Source organism: Delphinapterus leucas, chromosome 2, assembly GCF_059928025.1.
Source record: "Delphinapterus leucas isolate spDelLeu-1000000601 "Yukka" chromosome 2, BTC_Dleu_Yukka2, whole genome shotgun sequence".
NCBI lineage: Eukaryota > Metazoa > Chordata > Mammalia > Artiodactyla > Monodontidae > Delphinapterus > Delphinapterus leucas.
In genome coordinates, this window is record NC_143130.1 from 32,942,585 (window position 1) to 32,960,711 (window position 18,127).

General features: G+C 37.9%; 1 protein-coding gene across 16 annotated transcripts in view; it reads right to left on the minus strand.

Annotated features, from left to right (window-relative positions):
* Nucleotides 1–18,127, minus strand: part of ZMYND11 (zinc finger MYND-type containing 11) — a 139,071-nt gene that overhangs the window by 14,580 nt on the left and 106,364 nt on the right. For 13 of the 16 annotated variants that reach the window (XM_089906637.1, XM_089906640.1, XM_022554622.3 and 10 more), the window contains 10 exons: nucleotides 16,100–16,177; nucleotides 15,543–15,635; nucleotides 13,773–13,860; nucleotides 13,179–13,234; nucleotides 11,953–12,030; nucleotides 10,961–11,079; nucleotides 6,630–6,837; nucleotides 6,176–6,244; nucleotides 5,105–5,377; nucleotides 4,600–4,785 (listed from right to left, as the gene is read on the minus strand). In XM_089906637.1, the coding sequence (XP_089762763.1) occupies nucleotides 4,600–4,785; nucleotides 5,105–5,377; nucleotides 6,176–6,244; nucleotides 6,630–6,837; nucleotides 10,961–11,079; nucleotides 11,953–12,030; nucleotides 13,179–13,234; nucleotides 13,773–13,860; nucleotides 15,543–15,635; nucleotides 16,100–16,177 (1,248 nt within the window). The remainder of the gene's footprint in view (nucleotides 1–4,599; nucleotides 4,786–5,104; nucleotides 5,378–6,175; nucleotides 6,245–6,629; nucleotides 6,838–10,960; nucleotides 11,080–11,952; nucleotides 12,031–13,178; nucleotides 13,235–13,772; nucleotides 13,861–15,542; nucleotides 15,636–16,099; nucleotides 16,178–18,127) is intronic. The other 3 variants (XM_030763980.2, XM_022554624.3, XM_022554628.3) reach the window with 1 other exon arrangement.

The following is an 18,127-nucleotide window of genomic DNA, read 5'->3' on the forward strand; positions in this document are numbered from 1 at the left end:
ACTAGAGCTAATCAATGAATTTGGTAAAGTAGCGAGATACAAAATTAATGCACAGAAATCTCTTGCATTCCTATACACTAATGATGAAAAATCTGAAAGTGAAATCAAGAAAACACTCCCATTTACCACTGCAACAAAAAGAATAAAATATCTAGGAATAAACCTACCTAAGGAGACAAAAGACCTATATGCAGAAAATTATAAGACACTGATAAAAGAAATTAAAGATGATACAAATAGATGGAGAGATATACCATGTTCTTGGATTGGAAGAATCAACATTGTGAAAATGACTCTACTACCCAAAGCAATCTACAGATTCAATGCAATCCCTATCAAACTACCACTGGTATTTTTCACAGAACTAAAACAAAAAATTTCACAATTTGTATGGAAACACAAAAGACCCCAAATAGCCACTGCAATCTTGAGAACGAAAAACTGAGCTGGAGGAATTAGGCTCCCTGACTTCAGACTATACTACAAAGCTACAGTAACCAAGACAGTATGGTAATGGCACAAAAACAGAAATATAGATCAATGGAACAGGATAGAAAGCCCAGAGATAAACCCACGCACATATGGTCACCTTATCTTTGATAAAGGAGGCAGGAGTGTACAGTGGAGAAAGGACAGCCTCGTCAATAAGTGGTGCTGGGAAAACTGGACAGGTACATGTAAAAGTATGAGATTAGATCACTCCCTAACACCATACACAAAAATAAGCTCAAAATGGATTAAAGACCTAAATGTAAGGCCAGAAACTATCAAACTCTTAGAGGAAAACATAGGCAGAACACTCTATGACATAAATCACAGCAAGATCCTTTCTGACCCACCTCCTAGAGAAATGGAAATAAAAACAAAAATAAACAAATGGGACCTAATGAAACTTCAAAGCTTTTGCATAGCAAAGGAAACCATAAACAAGACCAAAAGACAACCCTCAGCGTGGGAGAAAATATTTGCAAATGAAGCAACTGACAAAGGATTCATCTCCAAAATTTATAAGCAGCTCATGCCGCTCAATAACAAAAAACAAACAACCCGGTCCAAAAATGGGCAGAAGACCTAAACAGACAGTTCTCCAAAGAAGATATACAGACTGCCAACAAACACATGAAAGAATGCTCAACATCATTAATCATTAGAGAAATGCAAATCAAAACTACAATGAGATATCATCTCACACCAGTCAGAATGGCCATCATCAAAACATCTAGAAACAATAAATGCTGGAGAGGGTGTGGAGAAAAGGGAACCCTCTTGCACTGTTGGTGGGAATGTAAATTGATACAGCCACTATGGAGAACAATATGGAAGTTCCTTAAAAAACTACAAACAGACCTACCATATGACCCAGCAATCCCACTACTGGGCATATACCCTGAGAAAACCATAATTCAAAAAGAGTCATGTACCAAAATGTTCATTGTAGCTCTATTTACAATAGCCCGGAGATGGAAACAACCTAAGTGTCCATCATTGGATGAATGGAAAAAGAAGATGTGGCATATATATACAATGGAATATTACTCAGCCATAAAAAGAAACGAAGTTGAGCTATTTATAAGGAGCTGGATAGACCTAGAGTCTGTCATATAGAGTGAAGTAAGTCAGAAAGAGAAAGACAAATACCGTATGCTAACACATATATATGGAATTTAAGAAAAAAATGTCATGAAGAACCTAGGGGTAAGACAGGAGTAAACACACAGACCTACTAGAGAATGGACTTGAGGATATGGGGAGGGGGAAGGGTAAGCTGTGACAAAGCGAGAGAGAGGCATGGACATATATACACTACCGAACGTAAGGTAGATAGCTAGTGGGAAGCAGCCGCATAGCACAGGGAGATCAGCTCGGTGCTTCATGACTGCCTGGAGGGGTGGGATAGGGAGGGTGGGAGGGAGGGAGATGTAAGAGGGAAGATGGGAACATATGTATATGTATAACTGATTCACTTTGTTATAAAGCAGAAACGAACACACCATTGTAAAGCAATTATACTCCAATAAAGATGTAAAAAACAAACCAAAAAAAACAGCCACATAGACTAATGGAATAGAATAGAGAGCCCAGAAATAAACCTATGCAAACATGGTCTATTAATTTATGACAAAGGAGCCAAGAGTATACAATGGGGAAAGGATAGTCTCTTCAATGAGTGGTATTGAGAAAACTTGGGCAATGACGTGCAAAAGAATGAAACTGGACTGCTATCTTACACCATACACAAAAATCAACTCAAAATGGATTAAAGACTTTAACACAAGACCTGAAACCATGAAACTCCTAGAAGAAAACATAGGGGGTAAGCTCCTGGACATTGGTCTCAGCAATGATTTTTTTTGTTTGTTTGACACCAAAAGCAAAGGCCACAAAAGTAAAAATAAAAAGTGGGGCTACATCAAACTAAAAAGCTTCCGCACAGCAAAGAGAACCATCAACAAAATAAAACGGCAACCTTGGAATAGGAAAAAATATTTGCAAACCACATATCCCATAAGAGATTAATATCCAAAATACATAAAGAACTCATACAACTCAGTGGAAAAAAAAAACTCCCAATAACCCAATCAAAAAATAGGCAGAGAGGTGGCACAGTGGTTGAGGGTCTGCCTGCCGATGCAGGGGACACGGGTTCGTGCCCCGGTCCGGGAAGATCCCACATGCCATGGAGCGGCTGGGCCCGTGAGCCATGGCCGCTGAGCCTGCGCGTCCGGAGCCTGTGCTCTGCAACAGGAGAGGCTGCAACAGTGAGAGGCCCGCGTACCGCAAAAAAAAAAAAAAAAAAAAAAAAAAAAGGCAGAGGACCTGAATTGATATTTTTCCAAGGAAGATATACAAATGGCCAACAGATACATAAAAACAGCTCAACAGCACCAATCACCAGGGAAATGCTAATCAGTATCAGTGATATATCACCTCACACCTGTTAGAATGGCCATCATAAAAAAAGACAAGTGTTGGTGAGGATGTGGAGAAAAGGGAACTCTTGTGCACTGTTGGTGGGAATGTAAACTGGTGCAGCCATGATGGAAAATAGTATGGAGGTTCCTCAAAAAGTTAAAAATAGAACTACCATACTATCCAGCAATTCCATTTCTGGGTATTTACCCAAAGGAAATGAAAACAGGGTATCGAAAAGGTATCTGTGCTCCAACGTTCACTGAAGCATATTCACAATAGGCAAGATATCTATATACAACCTACATGTCCATCAATGGATGAACAGATTAAGGAAAACGTAGTGTGATGTATGTATATATACTACTACACTCACACTCTCACTCACACACACACACACACACACACACACACACACACACACACACACACACACACACACTGGAAGGTTATTCAGCCACGAGTTAGGAAGGAAATGCTGCCCTTTGGGACAACATGGATGGGCCTCAAGGGTATTATGCTAAGTAAAATAAGTCGAATATCGCATGGTATCATTTATATGTGGAATCAAATAGGTGTAATAATTCAGCTATTTCATCAACGGTAAAATGTTATAAAAAGCAGTATTATAATTCTTTACTTTAGCCACCTCTTCCCATTTCCTTGATTCATGAGTAAACTTATGGGAACTTCCCCTTATAAGTCTAGTGTCTACTTTCTAGCTTTCTCTCATCTTTGCATGAAGACAGAATTATAGACATGGTGTTGGGGCATTCTGCTTGATAAGATCTTGAGCACACCTTAATAATTCGATCTAGTGATATTTATATTTCATCATTCATCTGTTTTTCCTTCTAAGTTATCTTCATATATTCTTCTAAGTTATATCTGTTTCTCTTTTCCTTCTTGTCAAATCTTCATCAAAAAATTTAAAATGTTTATTTTCCCTCATGAAACATTTACATATATTTAAAGACTCTTTTCAGCATGTAGTCTGGATCAAATGAAGAATCACAAAACTTCATACAGTAATTCATCAAAATTAAAAGCAAGCTATGAGCTTTTGGGAACAAAACTTTGTTCACATAGCTCAGTCATTTGGCAGAGAAACATCTGTATGCTCAGAAGCTGCTGATCTGAGCGGAAGACAGGAGTCACAAACAGGACATAAAAAATGAACATTTGTCAGTTTTTCAGTTAAGTTAGAGACCCGTGAGATGTTACTATCATAAAGTAAAAGTAATCGATTTCTTTACTAGAATCTAATGTATAAATGTAAGTGCAGTAAAATCTGAAAATCCTTAGTTTGCTATTACGACATTTACATTTACAATTTTACAAGTTAGATATTACCTGTCAGGAGTTACCAGCAAAAGTCAGGGCCAGCCCACTTATCAAAATAAAATACTTGCATAGATGGAAAAGTTATATACATCAGTTATACTAAATATGTTATGTCCCAAAGTATCATAATCTCAATTTAACAAAATAATCCTGAGCAATACTCAGTAATGTGGGATCTGGAGTTTTAAAAAAATTTTTTTAGTTAATTAAAGTTGACAATTTCACATCAGAACTTATTTCAGGAGTAATTTTTGCATATGCCATATATATCTTTCTAAATTAATTTTCATCATACCTATGGTATATTTTTTAGAAATCAGATTCTAAGAAAATAGTGGTATTTACCCACTGCTTCTTCTTGGTCTGAGAAATTAGTTGTTTGTGCTGGGTTGCTAGCTTCTTGATTTCTTCTACAAATTCTTCTTTACACTTTTCCTTTACTTGCTTACATTTTCTGTCTATCTCACCCTGCATATTTGCTACAGCTTTATTTACAGCTTGTCTTTTTTCTTCTTCCATTTCAGAACGCAGCTGAAATGAAAAAAAAAGTTAACCCACAATATGTCAGCTCATAATTTACACAGACCATTAAGCAAAACCTTAATACATAGTTTCTACTTAACTGATGCACCTCTTCCCTTTATTTCATTAAGGGCTATAAAATATTTTAGATGAGAAAAGTGCTACTTTAATTAAAATATTATAAAAAGATATTTTATTATAGTCCTAGTTTTAAAAAGCAGCTACCTGGTTGATGCCTAAGTGACAGAAGCTAAACCACAATAGGAAGACTATTCACTTATCCTGCCCAGATGTCTGAAGGCAACACTGGCGGTGGAGGCTGCGTTACCTTTTCTAGAGCTTCTCGTACAACTCTTTCAGTTTCTCGCTTGTGATCAGACTTCATTCGGTCTTTAAAGTCATTGAAAATTTTGGTGTATTTGTCGTGGCACATGCTTTGACACACTCCGTCACTGGTGGTCTGGGTGCTTCGATGCAGCATTCTTGGTGAAGAGGCACTTAACTTCTTGGTCTGAGTTGATACAGAAACTTTTTCGATTGGCTGAGGCATCGTGGGGATTTCCTGGCTGGAACTTACCGCTTCTGTTTCAGGTTCTGGTTCCTAAAGGATAAGGAAAGTGCTATAGAATTCACTAGTTCAAGAGCAAGCTCTATTAGGAGAGAAACAGAGTGATATACATAAATAGCCATATAAAAAACTGCAGTTCAAAAACCATGTAAGAAAATGGAAAATTGTTTTGTGTATTTTACCACAATTAAAAATGAATTAATTAAAAAAAATTTAAAACACATGCAATTAGTAGGTACAATAATTCTAAACAGGAACTTCTTCATTTACAATTACATATCAATATTATGGTTTTTCTTTTCAAAACAGACTAAAAAAAATTATCGTACAAAATCATTATCGATTTATAGTCACTTCTTTGGTTTAGATTCTTTAACAAATACCCTAGACCACTTCTCACTGAATATGTGTTAGGATTTTGCCCATATTTACACCTGATTTTAAAATATGCATGGATTATATAATTTTAAAAGGCTGAGCTCAGCCATAGTTTCCTCCAGTTTTTAAATGTTGGCCTCGTTGATATGTTGGATAAACACTTTGTTTTTTATTAGTACTATGAGAAAATATCAGAGTTCTAGAAAATACAGCAAAGTGCCCTCCCACTTAGCCAGCCGTGGTCACTGCTGTTTAACTGGTAAGGAGACTTGCAGCTCCCGAGTGTTACTCTATGACGGGAACAGTGGGAAGACTGAGTCCAACTTGGTTGCTACAGGTTGACTGACGGCAATGCTTTTCGCAAGGACCTGTGAGGAGCACTGCCTTGATCACAACTGTGAAAATATTTCCTGTTTCAATTGCCACCTGGACACTGCAAGGCAGGCAACTTACTTCTTTTTTGGGTTCCACACTTTGATTACGTCGTCCTTTCTTTGTTCTCGGTTCTTGAGTGACCTTTAGCTGTGGGCATCATAAAAGTAACAGCACATTATTCCCGACACTATGAAACACTTCTCTGCTGCTAAGACTAGCCAGGGACCCACAGGTCAGGGGTGAGCACTTGTTCCCTTTCGCATTAGCTCTTTCAGGACCACGTGGTTGGCACTCACAGAATGATTCCTCTGGGCCGAGGGCTTGAAAGAGCTAATGTGCTGGTAGAGTCAGGATCAGGGTTGGTGGTGGCTTCCGTGTATTGGAACTGGTTCTGGTTTCTTTCACAGAGCACTTTACAAATGTTACACGAAAGAAGAAGAAAAGTCAGAATCTGCTCATTCCAGTGAGGAGTGTGCACTGACACCTGCACATTCAGAACAAGAACCGACAGGCTCTCACTGGCGCCTCTCACCTGCTCATTACTGGTAGAGGAGATGCTGGATTCTGCCTCCTCCTCCCCTCGGTCCTCATTCTTAGACTTCCAAAACCTCCCTTCACGAAGGAAGCGCTGATGCAGCTCCAGCTCATCACAGGCCTTCTTCCAGCCCATACTGCGCTTAACATGCAGCCGGTGAACGTTGACTGTGATGTCCTGTATGTTTTCAGAAGGAATCCAGGCCCTGTGAACAACATTGAAAGGGATGGTTAGAAATTTCCAAAATGGGAGGGACTTCCCTGGCCGTCCAGTGGTTGAGACTTCGCCTTCCAACACACGGGGAGCTAAGATTCCACATGCCTCGTGGCCAAAAACCCAAAACATAAAACGGAAGCAATATTGTAACAAATTCGATAAAGACTTTAAAAATGGTCCGCATCAAAAAAAAAGAAGAAGAAATTTCCAAAATGGCAGAAACTCTACCAATTGTAAAGTACAATTTGTGGCTTGAATAAAAACTCTTACCAAGTAGAAAATAGGTGAAGTGACATTTGTTTTTCACAGTCATCAAAGCAAAGTTCTCAGAATGGGAGTGATTTACAGCTCTTTTTAAAACGTTCAATATCTCATTGTTTTGAATACTGTAAATTATTCAAAATCTAGCTATTTGCATGTTAGAACTATAGAATCATTTGTAGATGCCCAGAGATTTTCATGAGACACTTACATACAAAAGGAGGGCATCTAACAACTATTATCTGGTAAGTCATCACATCCCTATTCATCAGATGAACCATGACTAACAAACGGAAAACTGTTTGTATCATTCAGCAACCAAGTACTCAACTGCGAACACATAAGTTGATCTAAAACTACATTTCGTTCTATTGGGAAGAATACTAGAAGTTTACAAAAATTTTCCTGGGTGCTAATTGCTTGACTGGACTTAAATTAGTATCCAACTCAACCAGGGCGTACCATGTGCCAGTGGAAGGCACCACAAAGCATACAGTGCATGGGATCTATGACTGTTCCCGCCTCATTTGACAGATGGCAGAGGTGCTGCCAAAATGGGGTTAAGGAAAGCTATTAATTAGCAGCTGGAACCCAGTGAGGGTCCTCACTGCGTGTAATTTATTAGGTTGGCACTTCTATATACATTGCCACTGCCTTTAACTGAGAAACAATGATAAAACAGTGCAGCACAGAGTTGAGGTGACTCTGGGGTACTCTGGAGAGGAAGAGGGTTTCATTTGGCTGTGAGTGGTCACAGGTTTCATTTGAGCTCCATCTTGAAGGAGGAGTAAGATTTAAACAGGGGACCATATGAGGGGAGGACTTCTAGGCAGAAGGGATGTCACAAATGAAATAAGAAAATATAAGGACATGTGAGCCACAGTTAGTATGACATTTTCTAGAGCACAGGGTACAAGTTGGGATCCAGCACTATGAATACACAGATTTGCTCTTTTCAGTCGTATTAGGAGTTTCAGAAATACTAGACCTATGACTGTTCTGAAGGGATCTTACTGAATCCCGGCACATATGCCTAAAGCCAAAAATGTAGACTTCTAATTTGCTTGTACAAACTAAGCTGTTTGCTTTAGAATTTAAAAGCACATTTTAAATATATAATAATCCATAGTTATACGGTAATGGTAACTGAAATTGTTAAATTTGAACTTATTTATAAATATTACATTAACAGTATCATCTGACAGTGCTTTATTAGAAACCAAAGTAAACTACACTTTGAAAAAGAGTGCAAATAAAATTTTGCTTGTGGAAGAGTTCCTTGCCATTAGATCTTGTATTTATATTATATTTACTCTTTCAGTCAACAAACATTTATTGAGCACCTATTATATACCAGTCAATCAATAAAAGTGTTAAAACACTTTTTAAAACCAGTATGTTTTTTGAGAGAGATTTCTGTTATAAGCAGTGCTGACTACCTGGAATCAACTTGTGACCTAGGAGAGAATCTTATCCCCTTGGATATATTTAGTCTATTGAATCTATTTAATCTATTGACTTTATTCAATTTATCTACTACCAGCTGGAACCCAGTGAGGGTCCTCACTGTGCCTAATTATTAGGTTGGCACTTCTACATATATGGCCACTGCCTTTAATCTACTGAATTTAATCTACTGATTTAAGCAACGGAATCTATTCTTAACATGAGACTTAAGTCTCAATGCAATTCATAAAAACATTCCTATTCTCTCTTAATCATCTCCATTATTGTAGATAATCAGATTTCAGTTTTAAAGAGTATCACTGAGCATGCAATCTGACCTACACTAAAAATAAAAGGCAAACTGCACCCCACAATTTACAGTAAGTTTAATAAAAAGAGGTAAAATCGAATCTGGCTATACCTACACATCTGTCAATCCGGAATTCTCTGAATATATGCACAATGAAATGGCTCAGTGATATGATGGCAAATGAACCCAAAATGTCCCCTTTCTTTCTTCCCTGTGCCATTGCTCCCTCCAACTACAGGCAGCAGAAAGATTTAGCCCTGCTGACAGTCAGACCCTATCAGCTACTTTTTTTCCTCTGACAGGCAGAACCCTGCATACCCTATGAAAACCCTGCCTGTACTTACCAGGACCACAGGCATCTGCTTCCTGAACGTTACAACCTGCTCAGGGTTCAGGGTCTAGGGAGGGAGCAGCATGTTCTGGTGTGAGCATACAGAGGGACTAGTCCAAAATCATTTATTTGCTTAAATTTTTTTTCTCCCACCTAAGTGTAGAGACATGATCGATAAAATGGCTAAAGAATATTTATTGTATTTATTCGTGGTGATCTCTGCATAACAATGTCGTATTTAATACCACTGAATGGCACACTAAAAAATGTTTACAGTAGTTTTAAAAAAGTATTTATTAATGAAAACTTGTAGCTGGGGGCCCTTATAGGCCATCTCTTTTTGGTATATAATATGTTGCTTAAGTAATTAAAACTATTATTTTTATATATCAATTATTCTAACATGGTAGAGTATCATTTTTAAGGTATGTCCCCATCATTCACTTGAAATATCTTGCTGGTATATTGTAACCAGGAAAAGCAAATGAAAAAGATTCATAGTAAAACTGTATTTACAGTAAAATTGTAGATCTTTTATTTTCTAAAATAAAGTCCTTAGAGTCTCATCCGTCCATAATTTTTTTAGATAAAATTTTCCAAGAAATAAGAAGTCTGGGGGAAAAAGACTCTGGAAATGTAATTTTCTGTTTTAATTCCCTCTTCAGATGACAAACTTACTCTAGGGACCCAAGTAAATCGGCTCAAATATTCTTTTAAAATATTTTCTGCACAGTATATACTGAATGATATAAAACAAACTCACTCATATTATTAATAAAATACCACTCATGGTTGAAGATACTATAAAGTTGTTTTAAAATTAGTGAAAAAAGAAAATATAGGAAAATTCTGATTATCAGATTGTTCTCATCTAGTAGTATGGTTTTTAAAAATAACTGAATTCTTCATTTTTCTAAATTAACTATTTAATGAAATTCAAAAAACTAAATCAAATTTTTCCCTCATGTACATTCTTAGATCATAACATCGACACTCTCCTGTACTCCTGATTATTTTTGTCTATGGCTTTGACAGAACCTTGAAAGTACGGTTGAAACTACTGTAATGATATTACAATTCTATGAAATGAACACATCCTGAGAAGCCTTCCACTTAACTCCTAATATGGATTCAATCCCACCATTAACATGCTTCTGAACTCAACAGTGTCAACTATTGAAACTGTCCTGTTTAGTAACCATTACCTGAAATACACCTAGAAATACCATGTATAGAAAGCACTGTTAGGTGCCCAGTCAAGTTATGTGCTGATTTGTTTTTTAATTTAAAATACACTTCAGGGCTTCCCTGGTGGCACAGTGGTTAAGAATCCACCTGCCAACGCAGGGGACATGGGCTTGAGCCCTGGTCCGGGAAGATCCCACATGACGTGGAGCAACTGAGCCCGTGCACCATAACTACTGAGCCCGCATGCCACAACTACTGAGCCCGTGAGCCACAACTACTGAAGCCCGCACGCCTAGAGCCTGTGCTCTGCAACAAGAGAAGCCACCGCAATGAGAAGCCCATGCACCGAAACAAAGAGTAGCCCCCGCTCGCTGCAACTAGAGAAAGCCTGCACACAGCAACAAAGACCCAACGCAGCCAAAACTAAATAAATACAATAAATAAATTTATAAAAAAATAAAATGAAACACAGTCCACACAGTTTCTAATGGCAAAGCCCACAGAGCACTGGTAAAGCAGGACTGGGCACCCCCCACGACTCCTGGAGGCCCAGGGGTGATGGCTGCACATGATTACCTCTGGTGGTGGTGACCGAAGAAGCGGACGTCAACCTGATTGTCCTCTTTCTGCATGACTTTGGCCGGCCAGAATCCAAAACCTTTCATTTTAGCCCAAACCAGTTCATGATTAGGTATCTGGAAATAAAATGTTTTACCTTGTCATACTACTTTTAAAGTATTAAATACAAGAACATCATTAATACTGAACTACTCAGTCAAGCATAATCCATAATTTTGAAAATATTTTTTTTCTCACTCCTAAGCACACAGAACTTAGCCCCACCCCAGGACTGACTGATTTTGCCTCCAAGAAAAACACCAAAAAAATTAAAATTTGCATAAGCAATGTGGACCTTCATTTCGCAGAAAAGACAGTGAAAAGAATCTCTTGATAGGCTGTGGCATCTGGAATGAAGCCAACAGTGTAACAGTGGCAAACAGAACACCCTAACTTTGCTTCATGAAATACAGTCCAACCCTGGGAGCCTATAGGAAATGGGAGAATTTTAGGCCTTCCTCCCGATCTATCAAGTCGGAGATGCAAATTTTAATGAGACCCTCAAGTGACTGAGGAGCACCCTAATATCTCGGAGAATAGGGGCTCTCAGGCAGGCTCTTACACCATGGCCAGGGGTGGGCGACTGCCCCCGGAACACTCCTTGAAATCATGCCATTTTAGGGGAAATCACACAGCTATAAGTATATATAAAGACTTAGATTTCTTGTGAGAGAATGAGAGGAAAAGCAAATTTTTACTGTATGTATTAAGGGATTCAATGTTTATTCCTACTCTTGAGGGTCCTCATTTTAAAGTCAGAAATGGACACTGATCCCAAGTTGTTTCCCCCATGTTTCAGTTTTCATACTCATTAAAACCATACATACTATGACACAAAGAAAAATATTTAGAAGGATTATAATCTTCAAGCAAATTGGAAATAAACTTCCTTAGAGTAAGACATCAGACGCTTAAGAGGTTAAAAAAAAAAATCTCAAAATTTTACATACACAAGGATAGCAGAACCAATTGTCAGGACGAGCATTTGATAAATAGAAGCAATTCTTGCAAAGTTGTAATTCATCCAGCTGAAAAAGAAAATCAACTATTTAGCCTACATAAAATACACACATGCATAGAACTATATAAAATAGATCCATGCAAATTAACATTCTCCTTCATGTATACAGTCTCCAGTTTTGTTCCTTAAGCTTAAAATTCTAATTTTCCAATGAATAACACCAGAAGAACCTGCCACTTTCTTCTTGGAACCTCCCGAAGGTCCCAGATTGCACTTGGAATAGAGGACAGATTCCTTAGGGGGCCACTGCATCTGACCTCTGCTTCCCCAGCCTCACTGATACCTTTCCAGTTCAGCACTCATATTAAAGGCTATTTCCTCAGAAATGTCTCTTGATCTACCCATATAAAATATCCGCTACCAATAAAAGCAGTCCCTACTTTGCCTCATTCTCTGTCCTAGTGTTATTTTCTTTCATAACATTTTTTTATAACTTGTAAAGAAACCTATTTTGTCTGTCCTTTTCTTGAGTCTCCCTCTTCAGAATACAACTGTATGAGCAGGAAGCCAGCATCCTGATCCCCATTTTATTCCTCCTAACACAGCACATAGTAGACACTCAATAAACATGTTTAACGAATTTTTAAAAAGTCATATGTGAAATGGAATCAAGAAACAAAACTTTTTATACAAATTGAGATGCTTTTGCAAAGATAGTATGGTTATAGATGAGTGTTTCAAATAAGAAAGACCACCCAAAAAATCCTTCTCTAAATATATATTTCATTTATTGTATAAATATGCATGCTGCTGTTTGGATGCTTTTTTGCCTGTGTAGTGTAGTAAGAACTCAAATTTGAACCTTTCATTCGCAGAGGGTAATGTTTATTGAGTGCCTGCCCAGTGCAGCACATTTACATATAGTTATATAACTAATACTCTTTAGGGTAGTTAAAGAGGAGAAAACAAAGTTTCCTTTTCTTCTAACTAGTAGAAGTTACTTAGTAACTAAATCTAACTCCCAGGATTTCTCTGAAAATAGTTCTGCCAGAATTCTTCCCCCTCTGTTTGCGTTATTTCCCATGTATGTCATACATGGAAATAAAATTATATTTAAAGAAAATGGCAAAATTAAAATGTACATATCAGAGTGGAATTCTGAAATAGATTAATGTGGAATATAGCAAGAGTTTAGTTATTAGGCATGGATAGTACCTCATGACATGTGTCTTTATAGAGCATCCTTGCTATGTCAGCTTGCTCACTGTCTGCTGTAATTAAAGACAGGTATCTATTACCAGTGATCTAGAAACACAAGACTATCAAAATTAATACAGCCGTTTAAATTTTCTTTCATTTTTAACAAAAGTGGACACATACCATTTAAAACAAAAACGTATATTTAAAATAAAATTAAGGCAGTAAAAGAAAACGCTATCAGCAGCTTTAATTTTATATCCAATATAACATAATACTCTAGGTACAGAGGGACCTCTTTCATTACTTTTGAATGAGGGGATATTAATGCGGAAAATCAAAAGTAATCAAAGTGCTTATAAAAAGCCTTTCAACTAAGTTTATATATAAAACTATGAATATTACTTAGTGTAACTAGAGTTCTGCTTTTGGCCAGTCAATTCTATAAGCTGTAACTCCATTACCAAACATTTTTAAGTTTAAACCCTAACATTATTACTTACAGATCATTCAGGTATTGTTTTAATGTAATATTTTATAAAAGATATTTCTCGACATGGAATGTAAATGGTATGAATTAAAAAAAACTACACAAAAGAAAAAATATTCAACCTCCATAGAAAATCACTGTGTTGTGGAGAAGCAATTGAGCATCAGCTTTGAACTCTTCGTAACTTCGGTACTTCCCTTCGTTCACTTTCTGCAGAGGGAAAACAACAAAATGGCAAAGGGTTAATGGTGAAAACACCTGTCAGCATTACAGCGTTAGAGTGTAGGAAACAGGCGAATTTTCCAGAATGGCATTACGACTACTCCTGTGTCCCATGGTACTGACAGAATGTGCGTAAAAGAAACCCACAACTCCGTCTGCAGTTAGACTATTACAGGATGGTGAAGTGTGCAGAGCCCACATCCTGCAGCCACGTTGTCCCCGATACTTATTTACTAGTATGAACTCTGCAGCATGAACACCTCATTCTGTAATAACAAAAGCTGCTGCTAAGCACTGTAAATAACGAAAGCTTTGGTCAGTGGGGTTGATGAGACCCTAACTACATATCTACTATTTTTATAACTCGAGAATAAAAACTGAAAGAAGAGCGAGCTGTTAGCCTCTGTGACAGTTTACCGTTATCACAAAGAAGATACGGTTATAATTCTGAATTGGGGTTAGGTGCTGATGTATAAACAATTTTAAAGTCCTAGGAGGTCCTCTAGGCACCAAGTCAAATGATGGCTCTGTTTGGCATCAAGGGTCACAGGGCACTTTTATGAATATTGATATCTGAACCCCACCCTGAACTTCTCATGACCTTGGGCTCGCAGGTGCTCAGGCCTTGGCATTGTGCAGCGCTCCCAGGCTACCTGCCTATACCCAGGTGGGGACAACCAGACCCCACAGCCCCCAAGCACCATCATAGCTCGTATTTTGGTCTGGACTGTAAGCTCCTGAAAGCATGAAAATCATGTTTTCCTCTTCATTTTCTTTATGGTGCTTCCGCTCATGGTCAGCACTTGCTAACAAGGCACCATCAGCCCAGCCAGTGTGCTCCATGGACCCAACAGGATCAGATTGCAGAACGTGGGGAGGGGCCACACAGGGAGAGGGCAGGAAGGGCAGCTGAGTTCTTCATTGTTCTCAGAGGCTCAGAGTCAGGAAAAGAGGCTATGCCTGAAGCCACACAATCTAAGGGTAGGAGGTAAAATTTAAATTGCTCGTTTTTATGAACAACCTTCATTTATCCCTTTCTTCCACTGAAATAATATACCTTCATTCTTCCTCAGCTATTAAGCAGATTAAGAAAGGAGTAAGATGATTTTAAATTATTCCTATGGTCTCCCTGTTATGGCCAACCATAAGATTTTAAAACTTCAAAATGATACATAGGTACAGAATAAATCTGCAAAGCTAACTGGAAACAGGTCAAAGTGTTCATTGGATTTTACTACAATTTGTAATTAAATATTAACAAACCCATTAACGATCCTCAGCTAGAGTAGGTAAAAATAAGAACTTCATTAAAGAAGGATAGTTTTCTAGTTAAAACTTTGTTTTGTTCAAGTGCATGTCATCGTGTTTCCCAAGATCCTAGATCAGTTCTATGTTCTAATCTTCCCTTGAGAGAAACTCCTAAGTACTGCTTCTGAAACTAGGAAACCACATCCACATGTTAATTACATCTGGAACATTACACTGACCAGGCTACAATACATTTTCTTTAAGCAGCAAGTGTCAAGAATCAACAGGCTGCTGAAAACCAAGCCTCTTAAAAGATGACCCCTAAAGAGCACTAGAGGGAGTGCATGCCATTCACAAGGGCAGCTGCTCAGGCAGGAGGGCGGCAGGTGCACGACCAGGGCTGTGCTGTCAGAGAGCTTTACCTCCTGAATGGCAGGGACGTCGACCGCCGAGTGCACCAGCCGCCGGTACATGGGGTGTTTGTTGTCCTTCCCCTTTTTATTAAGGTCAATAGCCTGAAAGGTCATGAGACACATCAGTTTAAACGTGGCTAGAGAGAGGGGTAAAACATCAATTTCTAAACAACAAGTACTTTAGAACTTAATGAAAAATGTACATGCACTACAGTTTAATGTGGCATTCCTTAAGGTTTGAATAGAAAGAACAGTTATTTTGGAAAATTCAATTTCACTTTAAACACTATCAATGAAAATGTTCATTCTGATAAATGGAATTTTAAAATATAAATGTTTCTAATCTAATACAGCTAAAGAAACGCCTGAGTTGAAAACAAAGACAAAACAAATGTAAAAGCCTTTTATAGAACTATTTACTGCACAAAAGAAATGGGACAGCAGTGGTTTCCACCCCTCATACTGCTCTATGCATATTTGTTCCTTGTCAGTCACTAACTTTTAAGGAGTAAGCCAGAGTGAAATATATTCTGGGCGATTCTGAGAGCCCCCCTTACAGGACTCACCCTCTCCTTCATGCGGGAGACGATGAACCTCAGGTACGTACTCATCTCCTGCTTGTTCGTATTTTTCTTCTTGATGCTCTGTTGAAGATAGAAAAGGCCAAGATAAAATCTGATCATTTATAAGTCTATATTCTTGTAAAAGATGTCTCTTATATAAAAGATTATAGTGTGCAAAGATTTTCTTAAAAGATGTACTATTTCCAACATTATCTGATGCCGAGAAATCTTCAAAATTTGCATACCAAAAACAGCATTTAACAAGGTAAGAATCGGAAAATATTATACTGTCCTTGACATAATAACTCAGAGAACTATGCATTTTTTTCTTTTCTTGATGTTTAAAACTTCAACCAATTTTCAGATGAAAAGAAATAATGACAATAACAATAATGATACAATAATGATATAATGTAGAATCACTTATTTTATTAAAAAAATTAATGGCTGAAATCCTTTAGGGAACATTTTAAAATAGCAATATTGAATGATGAATTTCAACATAACATTATTCTGTTAAAAAGATTATTAAATGTCTGTGTCACAAAGGAATTACATACACTGCAGCACACACATCTACATAACTATTCTAAAGTGTCACGGATCTCTTCAGTAATAACTCCAATTTCTGTTAGTCTTGCCTAAAAGCTAATTAGGTTCCTTAATTTATCTCCGAAAATTAACTTTACATGAAGAAAAAAAGACAGGATTTTCTAACTTTTATGTCATTTCTAGACAGCTAGGAAACAAGGACCAATGTTCCCGTTTCCCTAGTCAAGGTTAATATACCATGACAGACACTGGACCATAAGTAGACTGCACTGCAGAGGACTGAGTAGGTTTGGGCCACTATTTAATAGACACTTTAACTTTTTCAGGCCGCTTACATTATGAGTCTCTGGTATTATTACTTACTCCCAAAATAATTTTATACACAGGAAGTCATCTCAATATCCTAAGTACAATGGAAGAAGGAGCAAAAATTTCTCATGTAAATGAGAAACCTTAGCTATGGCTTAAGCAAACTGATTATACATACACAACATTAAAATATCTGCATAAAAAGTGGAAAACTGTTTTCTGAGCTGGAGACTTACTTTCATACACTTCATGTTTGACATGATCCCCTCCCTTCCTCCTCACCTGGATTCTTTGGCAATGCAGTCAGTGCTCTCCTTACTCAGCTTTATTCTATGACCTGTGCAGTTTTATTATGGAGCGGTTTTTCTCAACCCCGGCCATACCTCAGATACACTGGTGGACTCCCATAAAATGCAGCTGGGCTCCACCCCTGAGCATCTGAATTGGAATTTCTAAGGGAAAGTTCATTCATTCACTGTTAAGTTCCTCAGGTGGTTGTGACATCTGGCCAAGACCAAGTACCAATGGTGTAGATGTGGAGTTTAAAATGCAGTGACATTTCCTGAACCCCAGGTTTTATAATCTCTGGGGAAAGGGACTTTGATGTAGCTTGTAAGTTCTCATTTTAAACAAAATCCCCAGTGAGTCCCAGGCACACAAACACATGAGAACTATTAACTGCTCCCTCCTGTAAGCCAGAGTAAAACAGTGGATCTGAAACACAATCAGCTATTAATGCTTTTGCGTAAACATTCTTGCTAGCACGGCCATCCCTCCAAGTACTGCTTTCTATACTAAACAGCTTGATGAGCTATTGGATATAGGGAAGAAAGGGTAAGAAGGCCAAGAAGGCTTTTTCCTCAGCTCCTGGGAAACCTATATTCCCTTAAAAAGAGAGGAGAATAAAAACAAATGCTTCCAGGGAGTTTCCTGGTGGCCTAATGGTTAGGATTCCAGGCTTTCACTGCCGTGGCCCGGGTTCAATCCGTGGTTGGGGAACTGAGATCCTGCAAGCCGCATGGCATGGCCGAAAACAAACAAACAAAAAAGCCAAATGCTTCCAACTACATGCTCTATCATGCCAACTCTGAAATATTTTGGGAGGACTACCAACACTGCAGATCCCAAATATCATTCTGGTCATTGAATCACACAATTGTGTATAAACTC